Raw genomic sequence first — 15,902 nt, 5'->3', positions numbered from 1 at the left:
GTATATATGGGACATCGGCAAATTGTTACCACACTCTCTTTAAATCAGCACGATACAATATTAACCTGGATACGTGGTGGTGGTGATTATTGTTTTAAGAGGAAGCACATCTAGGCAACCATCATCTAACCTGGATACCTAGTCATTGTAATATACCCGGTAACATGCAGGTCGATAGGTTTGCAAAAACGGCAGTCACAGGTACAGGACTTGCTTATCAAATCGGCATTTCGCATACGGATTATTCCCTCACTATCAAACAGAACATACCCAAAAATAGGCTTTCTTCTGAAAATATTCCGCGAAAACAAAGGATAAATCTTATTACCAACTACAACCCGAGGTTCAACGAGCCCCCTGGTCCATTACGGGCAAACAGTGAAGGAGACATATCACCACTATAATCAATCGCTAACGCCCGAATATAAGTACAGATTTCACATCAGCGACACAGATACCTGCTCCTGTCAGCAAGCTCGTGGCATCATCCACCACATACTATTTCAACGTTGTAACTACTCCAATCAACGGAAAAGTTTTTTCCAAGCACTAATTGACCATAACATTCCTCTACCAACAAGTATCTTTTGCCCCGCTCACACTCCTATAGAGCCTTTAGTTAATATACTTACTAATTTTCTTGAAGAATATAAAATCATATAAATCACAATCGCTTAGAAGTTCCCAAATGTACTTACCTGCATTAACATTATCACACATACAACGCATACCCCGGCCTTTTCGCTTAACCTTCATACGAAATTCAACAGTACTAACTCAACTAACCGAATATAAAGAAAATTGCTGTAAAATTGATGCCAATGAATTTGATTAATATAAAGATCTGGCGGGCAGTAAAGATTAATAATACATATAAAGGCTTTTATAGGAGATACCAATGACAAAGGTATTTGGTATGCGATGTGATATGTGAAGGAGTTGATATGATAACTGATTGTGAATAAACATGGCGACAATACCGCAGCCAACACCATCGCAACGCTCAACATTAAATCCTTTAAGATGAAACTTGGAAGAAGGGGAAAACCTAGTCTCCTGTAATGCTATTTTCTGAAGGGTCGTTTCAGCTAACAAGACCTGCAATTCGTACCACTTAGCAAGAATACTCCTAGCATTCCACTGGAGGATGTACAACATCTAGAGAGAACATAGTATGAAAACAATCACGGAGTTCATAATAGCGCATGAGTAACTTGGGGTTGGTCCCCTAATAGTTGAATAAGTTGAAGTAGTAGTTGTTGTACACCATGTTGTAAATGGGCCTTTTGAAGTTGCACATTTGAATTAGTCGATTGAGTAGGAACAGGGGTGCACTGAGGAATTTGGGGCCTAGACAGAATAGGGGACTCAGAAGATGTAGATGGTGGTGTTGGAAGGACAGAGGTATCCACAAGCATGTGTGTAGGCCGAATAAGATTGAAATACGCAGACTTATCAAATCCAGGCGGATGAATCGGTCGGGGGTGTTTCATCACCACCTGCGTAAATTTACGCTTCCTGGGGGGTTTAACGGGGGAAGAAGGGCGGTGAGAGGGGAGGGGTGGAAAGAGATGAGAATTAGTAGACAGATCAAATTGCGACGATGGAATTCTGGCAGATGCTTCAGAGAATGAAATGTTTTCCGTGCACATAAGTTTTTTGATGGCAGTTTGTTGTTGATGTGCTGGACAGTTGAATGAACCGGTAGACTGTTCTTGTTGATAATGAACACATCGGCGCATGTTTTCTAGACACTCAGATGTAAGATGACGCCAGGAACAATGAGCACAACGTGGCGACCTGGCTTGGCAATTTTATTGCGTATGACCGTGTCGTTGGCCTTTGAAGCAAATTATCGGAGAGATAATAAAGGGTTGAAATTCTAAATGAACTTGACACAAAAATACATGCTCTGGGAGATGCTGCGAGCGGAAAACAACTTTAATTGAACCGGTAGGAACATATGACACACCAGTCGGTTGCACGATCTTATGGTTAAGTCTCTGTACTGATTTGACCCTAAAAGGAGATTTGAGATATTCCGTCCCCTTTTGTTCTTCTCATAAATACCTCGGCGTCCTTCTAGATCGTAACGTTTCCTGGAAACATCATACTAGCCGATTACGTAATACCTCTGATGCATATACTAAAATACTCAAATCAGTCACGAGATGAAAATGGGGTGCTGATCCTGTCACAGCCAAGTTATAATACACGGCCACTATACGCTCCAGACTGGACTACAGTGTGCATGTTACAGATACTGCGTCTGATTCTTCCATAAAACATCTCAATACTATACAATTTCAAGCCCTCCGAATTTGTATTGGAGCTCTGTCGTCCTCCCCTACTCATGCTCTCCTTGTTGAGACTGCCGAGCCTCCTCTAACAATTCGTCGTAAAGTGATTACCGGTACATAAATATATACATCAAAATATTTGTTTAAACGCTTTGCTGTAGCTCATCACCCGTTCATTCCCAAACTGCACTTACTACACGAATACTCCCTCCTGCCGAAAGCACAATGTTTCAAAATGCCTGCTCCGTTGTATGCCTACCAAGTATTGCTCTCCTATAAAAACTCGATCTTAGGCACCCCTGCTAATTCATCTTATTATGTTTCCTTTGACTGTTTATTTTTTGTACCCTCAATCATCGTCTCCTATGCATCTCGTTTTTCCTCCCCACCTTCGGGTTCTTCTTTTAACGACTCTCATCTGAAAAAATACGTGTTTCTCTTAATGATCTCGGACTAAATATCTATACTGATGGTGCAAAAAATCCCAATGGCGTCGGGGCGGCTTTCTTTATCGCCAATACTCACGTCGCAGAGCTCTATCGTTTACCGACTGAATTCTCTATTTGCACTGCGGAACTCTTTGCTATTAGACAAGCGGTCATATATATTATGCAACATTCCATTCCCAAGGCTACTACTTCTACGGATTCGCTCAGTGTCTTGCAATCGTTAATGTCCTTTAATTTCTCTCTCAATTGGTATTTGTATAATGCCAAAAGCCTAATATATACCCTGCACCAATCTGGTGTCTTTCTCACGTTTGTCTGGGTCCCTATTCACAAGGGTATATATGGAAATGAACAAGCTGATTTTTTTGCCACACGAGCCGTTCGTGACGGAAATTCCCAACTTCAGATCGCTGCTCCCTTGCCTGATTTTTATCCTCTTCTAAAAAATACAGCCTATCGTCAGTGGTAAGGAGATTGGAATTATTCTGCTTTCTATAAAGGACGATTCTACTGCAATATCCAGCCTATTATTCCAACTCACCCTTGGTATACGAAGGGTAATTATTCTCGCCGTCATATTACTAGCATTATTCGCCTTCGATTCAATCATGCACTAACGCCTCTGTATAAACATATATTTTTCTTCACCGCCCATTCTTCCTGCATATGTGGAACACCGAACGCTGATGCGAACCATCTATTTTTTCAATTCCTGTTGTATGACTCTCCCCGCCTAATTTTTCTTTCTCGTCTCGTAAGTCTCCGTTACCCCCTTCCCACCAATGTCTCATGTTTGCTTTTTAATCAGTCACCTGCTGTAATACACGTGATCAATCAATATTTGGAAGATGCCCAGATTGTTTTGTAAACTTCCGTAATTCTAATCTACCCAAGGTCAAATGCTCCTGCTTCCACTGCGTTTGTTTCTACGCATTTCACTTGTTTTTCTCGATACAGACTGCTTCTATAACTAAATTTGAATGTACAGTACAAAGACGACACGCGTCACAAGAAATTCTTCATACAATGTTGCGGCAACGTTATTTGTATATATGCGAGTAATTTGTACCGTTGCAGGAACATACTTTTGTTACTATCCTCGACACTATTACATCCTGGCCAGAAGTCAGAGGCGCATCAGGGATAGTGGGCGGGGGAAATAATCTATATTATTAATAATATTATTATTGTATACTTTTACTGATAACTACTAGACAATTATTTGCAATTTGCTTTTATCTCGCTCCGACACAGATCTGTCTTAAGGCGACATTGGGATTGAAGAGGGCTAGACGCGGGAAGGAAGGGGCCGTCGCTTCAATTAAGGTACAGCCCCAGCATTTTTCTGGTGTGAAGATGGGAAACTACGGAAGACCATATTCAGTTTTGCCGACAGTGGGGTTCGAACCCACTATCTTCCGATTACTGGATACTGGCCGCACTTAACTCGGTATTATTATTATTATTATTATTATTATTATTATTATTATTATTATTATTATTATTATTATTATTTCTTTTCGTTCTTAGTTCGTTTACCCTCCAGGGTTGGTTTTCCATCGGGCTCAGCGAGGGATCCCAACTCTACCATCTTAAGTGCAGTCTCCTGGAGCTTGAGACACTGCTCCAGATTACTCCGGGTGTGGTAGCTAATCACACTAACCACTACACCACAGAGGCGGACTAATTGCCAATCAGTGAATAAATTGATGGTTTCATAACGGTGGTAAGGGTGATATAATTTTTTTTATTTTTGAAGTTGAAGTTGAAGTTTATTAATGAACAACACAGGCGATTAGCCCCAATACATGTTCACAATAGAGCATAATATTAACTAGCTACTACTACTACTGTCCGGCCATGTCATCACCCTTTGTGAGAGAAAGGCCACCCTCCCGTCGATGACATGGCCGGCCCTCTCCCTGGGGTCTAACTATGGACCCCCATAATCCTCACAGGTGACAATGTGATTCCCTCTCACCAATCCAATGCGGCCCATCCACTTCACTGGCGCCGCTCCCTTCTCCTATTCCTCTATTCCCATCTTATCTTCTTAACTCTAATCTGCGTGGGCCCCTCCCACCCCCTTCTTCATTTGGAATGGGCCCACCCCCACTCCGTCTTTATACATGACTAGGGAGAGAAAACCACATGCCATCCTGCACTCCTTTGGGCGCGCCATGGAGTCCATCAGATGCTCCGGAAACGTGCCTTCAAATATAGGTCACCACGGCAGCCATCCTTTTTTCCCCATGGCACGTCCATGCTTCCCTTCTAAAAAATACTCAATTCCTAAGCCACTCTACACTATCACGTCATATAAATAATTATTTGAATAAATAAATAAATAAATAACTAAATATAAAATACCCCCTACCCACATATAAAATAATAATAGTGATGTCAATCATAATAATAATAATAATAATAATAATAATAATAATAATAATAATAATAATAATAATAATAATAATAATAATAATAATAATATAAAATAATGATAATAATCATAATAATAAAGTAATAATAATATTAATAATCAACTGGCCAACGGTTGATTCCCTCTATGAACCGTTTGCCTTACTTGCAGTAAATAATAAACTTAAAATATCACATATGCGATCCCGGAGCAAGATTACACCTTCCACCAACTCTCCTTTCTTACTCAGCACATTCCCACACCGCCATTGTTTTTCTGTTTGACCTACTCTGCTTTGGTGTGCTCAGGCCAACCATGCCTATGTTTACCTTCAGCATTTCCATCACCTTTATTGTTCCCTGACCTACTCCAAAATAAACTACCACAGCAACATTACACGATTGCATACCAAACCAGCCATAATAACAACAATATTCCGTCATTACATTCCAATCCACCATACCACAACTTTTACAAATCCTCGGTAACATTGCTTCATTTCATTTCATTCCGTCATAGCACTCCATAATAAAATTACCTCTCCATCTCCAAAAAAATTTCGGTAATCATATACCAACACCTCTCCAACATCATAGTTCTTCGTCCCTTCTACACAAACAAACCAAAATTTACAAAATGATAATAAAATCATCTCTCTCCAACTCCAAAAATTCAATACTCATACCAGACACCAATACAATAATACCACCTCCCAACTCCTACGAATTCAGCCGTAAATAAACCATCTCAATACCAAGCCATACATCACCTCATAACCACATTTCCAACACCTCATTTCTATATATACCACTTCTACTTCTCCGACAATTACACTCACCTTCTGCCTTCCACTATCTTATATCACCACTTCTCCCACACCACATAACACCTCATACAACACCAACTCCACATACAAATAGCCAAATTACATCACTACATCTTCATACTTTTCCAACACCACATTTCAACATCTACAAATACCACCCACTCATATACCATCACATTAGATACAACTTACTCATGAGTACACCCTCACTTCTCCATACCTTTCCAACACCACATTTCAACATATACCACCTCTACTTCCAACACCACATTTCAGCCCTAGCACACACTCGTCTACCATCAAATAAATCGATATAAAATATTATTATTATTATTATTATTATTATTATTATTATTATTATTATTATTATTATTATTATTATTATTATTATTATTTCGGATGCTGATGATGAATGATACTAGGGAAGTCAGCTGGCGAATTAACGTAATAATGTCAAATGTTGTGAATAATAAGTTAAGTTAATAGTTGTAAAATGAAGGCAAATCCCTACATCTGGACCATTAGGTTATAGTCCCTTTGTCGTTGCCTTCAACTAACGATTAGCATATCTTGGTTAGGAACCCGGGGAGAGTTTGTAGTTTCCCGGCTTGGTCTCATCTCAATCAAAGTTGAGGCGATAACATAGTTCATGCGATCGCGCCCACTTAGCCAACAGGTAATTGGTCCACGACCAAAAATGGTCATGGTGTTAACGAAGGTAAATGTGATACCTTCAGATATCAACGGTTCCACCACCCAAATGGAAGGGTGGTCAAAAGTGATAAATATTATGTAATCATTTTTCAGGAATAATTTGCCAAATTATCGGCAAATCAAGGGTCAACAGATTTTGATTGTGTGTAAAAATTATTTTGTTTACTTAAATAAAATGCTCCTTTAGCATTTGCAAGGAAACATTTCCAGGTTCTTGTTCTTGTAGAATAGTAACCCCTTGGTGACCGTTTAAATATCCGTCCCCATTCCTAAGACGGAGCCTTCATAAGTTTCCTTTGATCTGAATATATATATATAATTTGTGTGTTTTATGATGAGCCTTAAAGTTAAAGATTAGAGTGTCCCGTTCAACCCTGTAGTACTGATTGGATGGTGCCCTTACATTTAGTTTGAGATCTTATATCTCAAAATATAATTTTTTTTGTTTATTTGTTGCGATAGATTCGGACCGTAACACTCCCTGAGATAAATGCTGGTTGGGACTCAGGCTTTGAGCGGGTACAGTATATTAGCGAGTTTGTCACTTCTTCTCGTTTACTCTAATTCTGCCTCAGTGTATCCGATAAACTGATCGAGATTGCGACCATAAATAACTTTGGGTTTAATCACCATCTTACAAATTATCAGCTATCCTACGTTTTCCTCCAAACATCTGATGTTGCGACATTCGTATTGAAGCCGCTGTTTGGAGAGCTATGTTATGCCCGTTTCGCCAATAGAAAATCCTATATAATTTTTAGCATCTTCTGATGTGATACAGTTAAGCAGTGCAAGGATCTCAAATATGTAGCGGGTAAGTGCTTTCCTTTGCCAGAGGATGGGAATTTTAGCGTCGTTTCTCCGCATTTCACTTTTTCTTCCCTTAAGATTCAGTTTGTTCTATCAGGAATAAAGCTCCTAAATGATCATTTGTACAATTATTTTGAATTTGGTTACATTTTGGTCAAGTTCAGATACCTTCAATCATTTTTCTGATTTCATTATCGTATCCTACTTCTCAATATAAAGACTGTTTTCTGTAATCTGGCATTTGAAATCTCATCAATACATATTTAGATTTAACATAGATAATCGTAGCCTTTCCTTGAAATAGAAACGATACTTGCATGTAATTCTTTTTTGTTTGTGTGTGACGTAAATCAGTTATATGCTGAAGATACGGTATGTTCATCGTTATCTGAATGAGAAATTTTACTAAATTTTGATGGCAATGAGTCATTTCTTGGAGCTGGAGCCTTCCTGCGTTTGACACTTTTCTATTGTGAACAGCATCTCTACTAAAAGCAGAAGGAAATTAGTTGGGGGAGAATTCGCTTGATTGATATGCTCACACTGAAATCTGATGTATTCAAATGCAAGCTACATAACAGTGTTTCGAAATAGCTTGCCTGCATTTCTCTCTTTAAATCGCACTCCGAAGGAAAATTATGGAACGTCACATATTCTTGCTTTTTTAGCGCTATCCGAAGTACATAGTGGTACACAACAGTGCACCATGCCTTTCAACCTCACGGACACTCACCGACAGAAACAACACGCACAATAAATTGCATAAAATCAACACAACATCACATTACTCCGGACATCACAATGTTATAGTCCGCCAAGAGCAGAAGAGAAACCTAGAGAATTCTAGAGGCCGAACCGTGAACAGCGGCAAATTAGTAGCTATGTCCCGGCCTTGTATATCTCGTAGGCAACGCTCGAACTTGAGTATCATTCGCCCATCACTAGTGTTGTTCCATTACATTTTTTTATAACTCCCATTTTAAAGCCCACCAAACGACCCACTGTACCTGACAATTTTCGCGGAATTGTATTGGGAACATGTATCCGATTTTTTTTGTAAAATCCTAATGAAAAAATGGCGTGGATATTAGAATATTATTCGTTATTACCTAAGTACCAATTCGCTTTTTTGCGCGGTCATAGTACACAGGAACCTATTATTATATTCCTTTTGGATATCTTGTTAGCAAAATGGCGGAAGCAATCTACTATTGCAGTTTTCTTGGATATAAAAGGCGCCTATGATGCCGTTTTATTACATATCCTATGGGAGAAGTTATCTACCTATGGATTCCCCATCAGATTCATTTCTATTTTACACCAATTATTCCCCAATCGTAGTTTAACAATTAAATCAACTCAACATAAAATTGATAGCCGGCTCACATCGCAGGGATTGCCACAGGGATCAATACTAAGCGGCATTTTGTTTTCTCTCTATATGAAAGATCTAGAATATATAGTAACACCGTATGCCCGAATTCTAGCCTATGCAGATGATTATGCACTTTATTGTTCACACCACAACATTGACAATTGTAGAGCTACAATATCCCATGTTTTATGTCTAGTTTTTCGGTGGCTATCGACCCATGGAATTTCTCTTTCCTTACCAAAGTGTGCGGCGATGATTTTTACTAGCAAACGAATTTTTAATAAAATTCCTGTTACTTTCGATGATTTTAACATCCCCTTTGTCCCACAGCATTTATATAGACCAAAGGCTAACATGGCATCCTCAAATACAGTCTTTAATGATCTGATCGATACATCAATATCTTACGAACAGTAACGAAACGTGCATGGGATGCTGACCCCTTGTCAGCATTACAGCTATATCGTGCAACCATTCGTTCCACTCTTGATTACAGTGCACATATAATTGATTTAGCTTCTAAACAAAGTCTATTAACATTGGATCGATTACAATTTTCTGCATTATGTATCAGTGTGGGTGCCCTGAGAACAACACCTACCAACGCCCTGTTGGTGGAAACTTCAGAAGAACCGCTTCATATTCGAAGGTTAAAAATTTTGAAAAAAATTCTACTCAAACATATTAGTCGATCGAACTCCATTATATTCCATAAATTAAAATTACTACATGAATATTATCAACAGCGTCCTCCTAATAATCATCAATACCCCGCAATATATATGGCATACGTTGAAATACAACATATTCCCGAGGCCATTTTGCGAACACCACGCTTGAATATGTACTCATATATTTATGATATTCAAACATTCCGTGCATCTATTATTATTGTGCCCTTTGGCTCGTCGAATCAATCTATTCGTGCCCCTACCCTCAAACCACCTGCTCATAAGAAATTTAAAGTTTTATTAAATTCTGTAGATTATCATCTTTTTACCGATGGTTCAAAATCGTGTACTGGAGTTGGAGCAGCATTTTTTGATCCACAAATACACACTAGCTTTAAATATCCGTTGCCGAATAGTTTAACCATTTTTACAGCAGAACTATACGCCATATACCAAGCTCTTTTATATGTCCAGCATTTGAATTACAGAAAAATAAATATTTTCAGTGATTCCCAAAGTGTGCTATAAGCTCTACAATCGTTCTCCCAAAGTCAAAATACGTATGTTTACGATGTTAAATATCTTCTTTTCCAACTCGAGGCGTCTGGTTTTTTATAACGTTATTATGGATAAAAGAGCATAGTCAGCACGTAGGTAACGATATAGCCGATTTAGCAGCCAAAGAAGCAAGTGCAGATACCGTTCATTTATTACAAAAAAAAAAAAAAATTCCGGTCTCCGATTTCTTCCCACGTATTAAACATGAAGCTCAGCTTGCATGGCACACACAATGGCGTCTATCAGCTAGTACAAAAGGACAATACTATTATCAATTGCAACCTAACATCCCAATAAAACCGTGGTTTGCAAATGGTAAGTACACGCGACGTCACATTACTAACATTATTAGATTACGTTGCAATCATTCGCTAACTCCTGTGTACCTACACCGTTTTCATATCAAGAATGACTCAGCTTGTTCCTGTGGACATAATTATGGAGACAGCGACCACTTATTTTTCCAATGTCCCCAATACGCACGACACCAGGAAATTTTAATGCGGAAATTAATTCGATTACACGTACCTTTGCCTACTAGTCTTTCAGTCCTACTATCACAACCTTCGCCACACATCATCACTATCTTAACGAGTATATTAACAACACTCAAATCAAATTGTAATTACGCTATAGAAATTCAGTTGTTTTTCAGGAATGCAGAGAAGTGGCATTTCTATACGTTCCTAGAGAGTGTATCACGACCCTAGCGTTTCACTCTTGTTACATTCTAGTTAAGTGTTTTTTAGTTTTGTTTTGCTAAAGTCCATAAGGATCCCTATGTATTCCAAAAGTTCCTAAAATGTAATATTTTGTCTGGCTCTACTCACGAAGAACAGAATAGTGTTTTTTCTTATTACATATAACCCAGAATACTTGTGTCTAAAACGGTTATTTCTGATGTGAGTGTATCGTAAAGTGACTCAAGTGAAATATTAAGTAGGACTTGTGACTGGGAAATAGTGGCCTTAATCCCAAACCTACCTCCTCAAGAAAAAAAAGAAAAAAAGTGTTGTTCCATTCTGTACTTGCGCTCTTATCAGTGAAGATACTTGAGTTGGTTATGTCATTATCAATGTATTCTCAGCACCGCCGTCTCGAACCTCCTATACTGCCTGCTCTATGCCAGCCTTTTTGCGACTACGCTACGACAAAATTTCTCCGCTAGATGGCAGACATAGACGCACAATGGTCTAAACTTATTCTAATGACGACAGCCTACAAAACACTATGCAGTATGGTCATATGTTCACTGAAGCTCGTAAAATACATCAGTAATAATAAATATCGGCAATATTACCTGCAATATTTCCTGGACGAAGGCTTGGAGTGGTACCGTACTTTTTGTGTTCTTGCCAACGCAATATCAAATAATAGAGGTCCTACGAACTTGGTTAGGATAATATCACTAACATTTTGCTGATGTTCTTTGACCTCACAGTGTAACAAAACGCATTCTGAAAGATTTTTAATATTTGTTTTAAGTCGCACCGATACAGATGGGTCTTATGGCGATGATGGGATAGTAAAGGCCTAGGAATGGGAAGGTAGCGGCCGTGGCCTTAATTAAGGTACAGCCCAGAATTTGCCTGGTGTGAAAATGGGAAACCACGGAAAACCAACTTCAGGGCTGCCGACCTGGGGTTCGAACCCACTATCTCCCGGATGCAAGCTCATAGCTGCGCGCTCCTAACCGCATGGCCAACTCGCCCGGTATTCTGAAAGGGAAGACGTCGCAAGTCCTCGTATTACGCTCATACGCTTGAAGGACTTCGACAATAGGGTACATCAGTTGAAACGAACTCCTGGAGATGCTTCACCAGAGCAACAAAACTAGGTTTTGGGTATCGAACTCCTCCTCTGTCCTGAAGTATAATCAGTTCCATTTAGAGGTGTCGAAGCTCTAGGCAGTGAGATGTTGCTGACACAAATGTCACACTCCATCCTCTCTTCAACAACACGAACCTAGTACCCGCAAGCTAGGATTTGATTTCCTGTTTCTAGTTTGATTGGAATATTATCGTATGGATATCTGAGATTGTCCAAAATGTCTAAACATGAAGGCGTTTAGTGATTGTCCGTCACAATTTTTATCGCAAGGAATCCACTATCCTCCACGGCTTTAATCACCTTCTGGAAAAAAATCCGCAGCCTCTTTCCAGTCATTCGACCGGGGCAGGAATGGAATGAATGAAGCCCCCATCTAGCAGGGAGGATAGGAATTGTGCCGGCTGGCGAAGCCTGTCACACCCCTCCGGGGCAATGATTAATGAATGGCAGATGAAATAAAATTATATTCGAGAGTATTTCTGGAATTAAATATCACAGGGAAAATCGGAGTATCCGGAGAAAAACCTGTCCCGCCTCCGCTTTGTCCAGCACAAATCTCACATGGAATGACTGGGATATGAACCACAGAACGCAGCGGTGAGAGGCCGGCGTCTACCGCCTGAGCCGCGGAGGCTCCATCAAATTCTGAAGTAAGGTGTAAAGGCACAGATGCGAGAGTAATCTGAGGATATCCAATTACTTCCTTCATTAGGTCTTTGCCTAGATAAAGCCGACAGCCGCTTTTCTCTCAATTCTAGACTGTATTTCATGGAGTCGTATATTTTCTGGCTGCGAACAACCTTGCTGAGATTGGCAACATGGTATACAACAGTTGAATATTTCGAGGAAAGAATCTGAAGTTTCAGTTCTACGAAAAGTATACCTTGCACGAACGGAAAGAAGCAAGTACGACAGCCGCTTTTCTCTCAATTTTCTTCTAGACTGTATTTCATGGAGTCGTATATTTTCTGGCTGCGAACAACGTTGCTGAGATTGGCAACATGGTATACAATAGTTGAATATTTCGGGGAAAGAATCTGAAGTTTCAGATCTACGAAAAATATACCTTGTACGAACGGAAAGCAACAAGTACCAACACCTTAACATCACTTTTCAAATATCTATAAACATAACATGATTTATTCATTTCACAGTTCTATTCAAAATATATCTTGTACGAACGAAAGTGACCAGACACGTTTACTCATTGTACAAAATAACTAAGGTTTTCACACACATTCATGCACCAATAATACAGTGCTACACCCACACTGACAGCGAAGATTGTGCGTCTACTGTTGCACTCTTACGGCGATTAGGAGAACTATTGGTAGTCGCGCCTTCCTGTGTTAAACTAGTGGCATAGAGCAGGCAGTATGAGAGGATCGAGACGGCGGTGATTCTCAGTATTTCAAAACTTGTGACTGGGCGAAATAACTGAGCCCGTACGCTCTCTCCACCACCACAACAACAACAACAGCAACCACCACCACTTAAAAGAAGAAGAAGAGGTCGAGTCTGGTGTGCTCCCGGCCTGTCTTACGAATGGCGATAGTAGATGGGTTGCTGCTGGCAGCCAAATTTAGAGGTGGTTTGTTGGGCTCACTGATCGGGGACTGTCTAGGGGCACCTTATGAAGGCGATGTCAATATTTCGAAGGTTGTACTTCAGCAGTACTTCAATAAATTAGGTGGATCTTATACTGCTAACAAAGGTATGCATTTTCTATATTTTTATATGAAATACTCTCATTGGAAGTAAACCATGGAATGAATCAGTCCGTCACTACTGATCTGCATTTAGGGCAGTCGCCCAGGCGGTTATTTGCCCTCTTCTTTACATCCTTACTACAACTACTAAATACTCTCATAACCGTGTGCAGAGATCTGTACCCTTTATTTACAATCCCATTTATGTGATCACCCCAATGAAGATCTTCCCTTATATTAACACCTAGGTGCGGTAAAACTCCAGCCCTCGAGACAAGATTTTTCTAATGTTATAAGCAAGTGGAAATTAATGAAATCTTGCTTGGATTGCAAGTCAGAGGAGAAATGTGTTCATAGCGATGTCCCAGGAATCCACCATCCCGGCCCAAAAACTACATTTACTTATATAACCTAGGCCTAATGAAGAATATTACTTGCCATTTTCATTGCTGAAGTAGGTACTTGCATTCCTATTGACCAACATAAAGTGGCATGTGATCTCATTCTTGTCAATTATGATAATCATAATCCGTTACCAACCCCAGCATAATAAAAGCGCCCCTTTGCTCGTCCCTATATCACAGGTCTTGTCCAGATCTTATCCTAACTGTCCGCACAGCAAAAACCAGTCCGGACCAGTGATCTTGTCCAGGTCCTGTCCTAACCATGCGCATGGCAAGAACCAGTCCAGACCAATTGTGTTTCCGCAGGAAACTAGAGGTCTAAGGCTGCTTCGCGGCTTGTAACCTGCGGGCTTATGCCCGGACTCCCTCTTGCTTGTCCCTTTATCACTGGTCTCTTCCAGGTCCTATCCTAAACGTCCGCACGGCAAGAACCAGTCCAGACCAATGGTGTAACAATAATCATCATCACCTCATATCGAAGCACCACTCACTCATTAGTTCCTAAGTAGAGAGGTTGGCAGCATTGAGCACCACTTGACAGCATCCTTTTCGATAAGGCTGCGAGCATGTAAACAAACAGGCATCGTATACCATATCCTGGAGGAAATTTTTACTTAGCCAGAACGGTCAGAATCCCGGAATTACAATAATTATCATTTAGGAACATTTTTGGAGTTTAAAGAACTTTTCTCCCAAGTGGCAAGGAAAACAAAATTTTTGTGAAACTTATATATAGCAATGGTTCATTTTGTGGGTTACTGTAGTCGTGTGCTATTCGTGAACCAGGGGCCACAATTGGCCCTGAGAGTCGGGATACCAGTTGTAATAGTATGGGAGTGGGCACCTCCTACATATTCGAAATTATGGCCCTCCTTGTGCTCAGTCAGCTAGGACTATGCAATCCATCGTGGTCCCTAACCCGTTACAGGAGAGATCCTCACTTGGATGATGTGTAAGTAAGGGTAGCATTCAGCTTCACAGAATTTTTCATCGAGCACGAAAAGAATGTTTTATGCAAGCCTCAGACCTATAAATAATTATAATTTCATGTGGCTGTTTCTAGCAGAGTGCAGCCCTTGTAAGGCAGACCCTCAGATGAGGGTGGGCGGCATCTGCCATGTGTAGGTAACTGCAAGTTATTGTGATGGAGGATAGTGTTATGTGTGGTGTGTGAGTTGCAGGGATGTTGGGGACAGCACAAACACCCAGCCCCCGGGCCATTGGAATTAACCAACGGAGGTTAAAATCTCCGACCCGGCCGGGAATCGAACCCGGGACCCTCTGAACAGAAGGCCAGTACGCTGACCTTTCAGCCAATGAGTCGGACGCCTCAGACCTATGGGAGTAACGGAGTCCAACTCCCATTTGACAAGCAAGGGACTCCTTGGAAACAACGTTGCGAACAAAATTGAATTCGATGCGGAGCTATCAATATTAATGGAGCTTATGGAAGAAAGAAAGTAGAACTGACTGAGTCAGCAAAGAGGATGCGTCTGGATGTGCTAGGAGGAAATGTTATTTGTGTAAGGGGAAATAAGGAGGAAGAGATAGGAGATTATAAAATTCGACGGGTGTTAAAATGGGAAAGGCATAGTGTGAGGTAGGACTGTTCATCAGAAATACCATTGCACGCAACATAGTTTCTGTTAGACACATAAATGAGTGAATGATGTGGGTAGATTTGGTGGTGGGAGGAATTGGGATGAGACTTGTCTCAGTGTATTCACTATGTGAGGGTGCAGATGAGGATGAAGTTGACAGGTTTTATGAAGCATTGAGTGACATCATAGTCAGGGTCAACAGCAAGGTTATACCGGACGAGTTGGCCGTGCGGTTA

General features: G+C 40.3%; 1 protein-coding gene across 1 annotated transcript in view; it reads left to right on the top strand.

The window, feature by feature from the left end:
* The first annotated feature begins 13,391 nt into the window (after window positions 1-13,391).
* The window catches only part of LOC136862844 (ADP-ribosylhydrolase ARH3), a 177,499-nt gene continuing 174,988 nt past the window's right edge, over window positions 13,392-15,902 (top strand). The window contains exon 1 of the mRNA XM_067139110.2: window positions 13,392-13,666. Coding sequence (XP_066995211.2) covers window positions 13,498-13,666 — 169 coding nt within the window. The 5' untranslated portion in view covers window positions 13,392-13,497. The remainder of the gene's footprint in view (window positions 13,667-15,902) is intronic.

Source organism: Anabrus simplex, chromosome 2, assembly GCF_040414725.1.
Source record: "Anabrus simplex isolate iqAnaSimp1 chromosome 2, ASM4041472v1, whole genome shotgun sequence".
NCBI classification, from domain to species: domain Eukaryota; kingdom Metazoa; phylum Arthropoda; class Insecta; order Orthoptera; family Tettigoniidae; genus Anabrus; species Anabrus simplex.
Note: the sequence above shows the minus strand (reverse complement) of the source record. Positions and strands in the feature narration are given on the sequence as shown.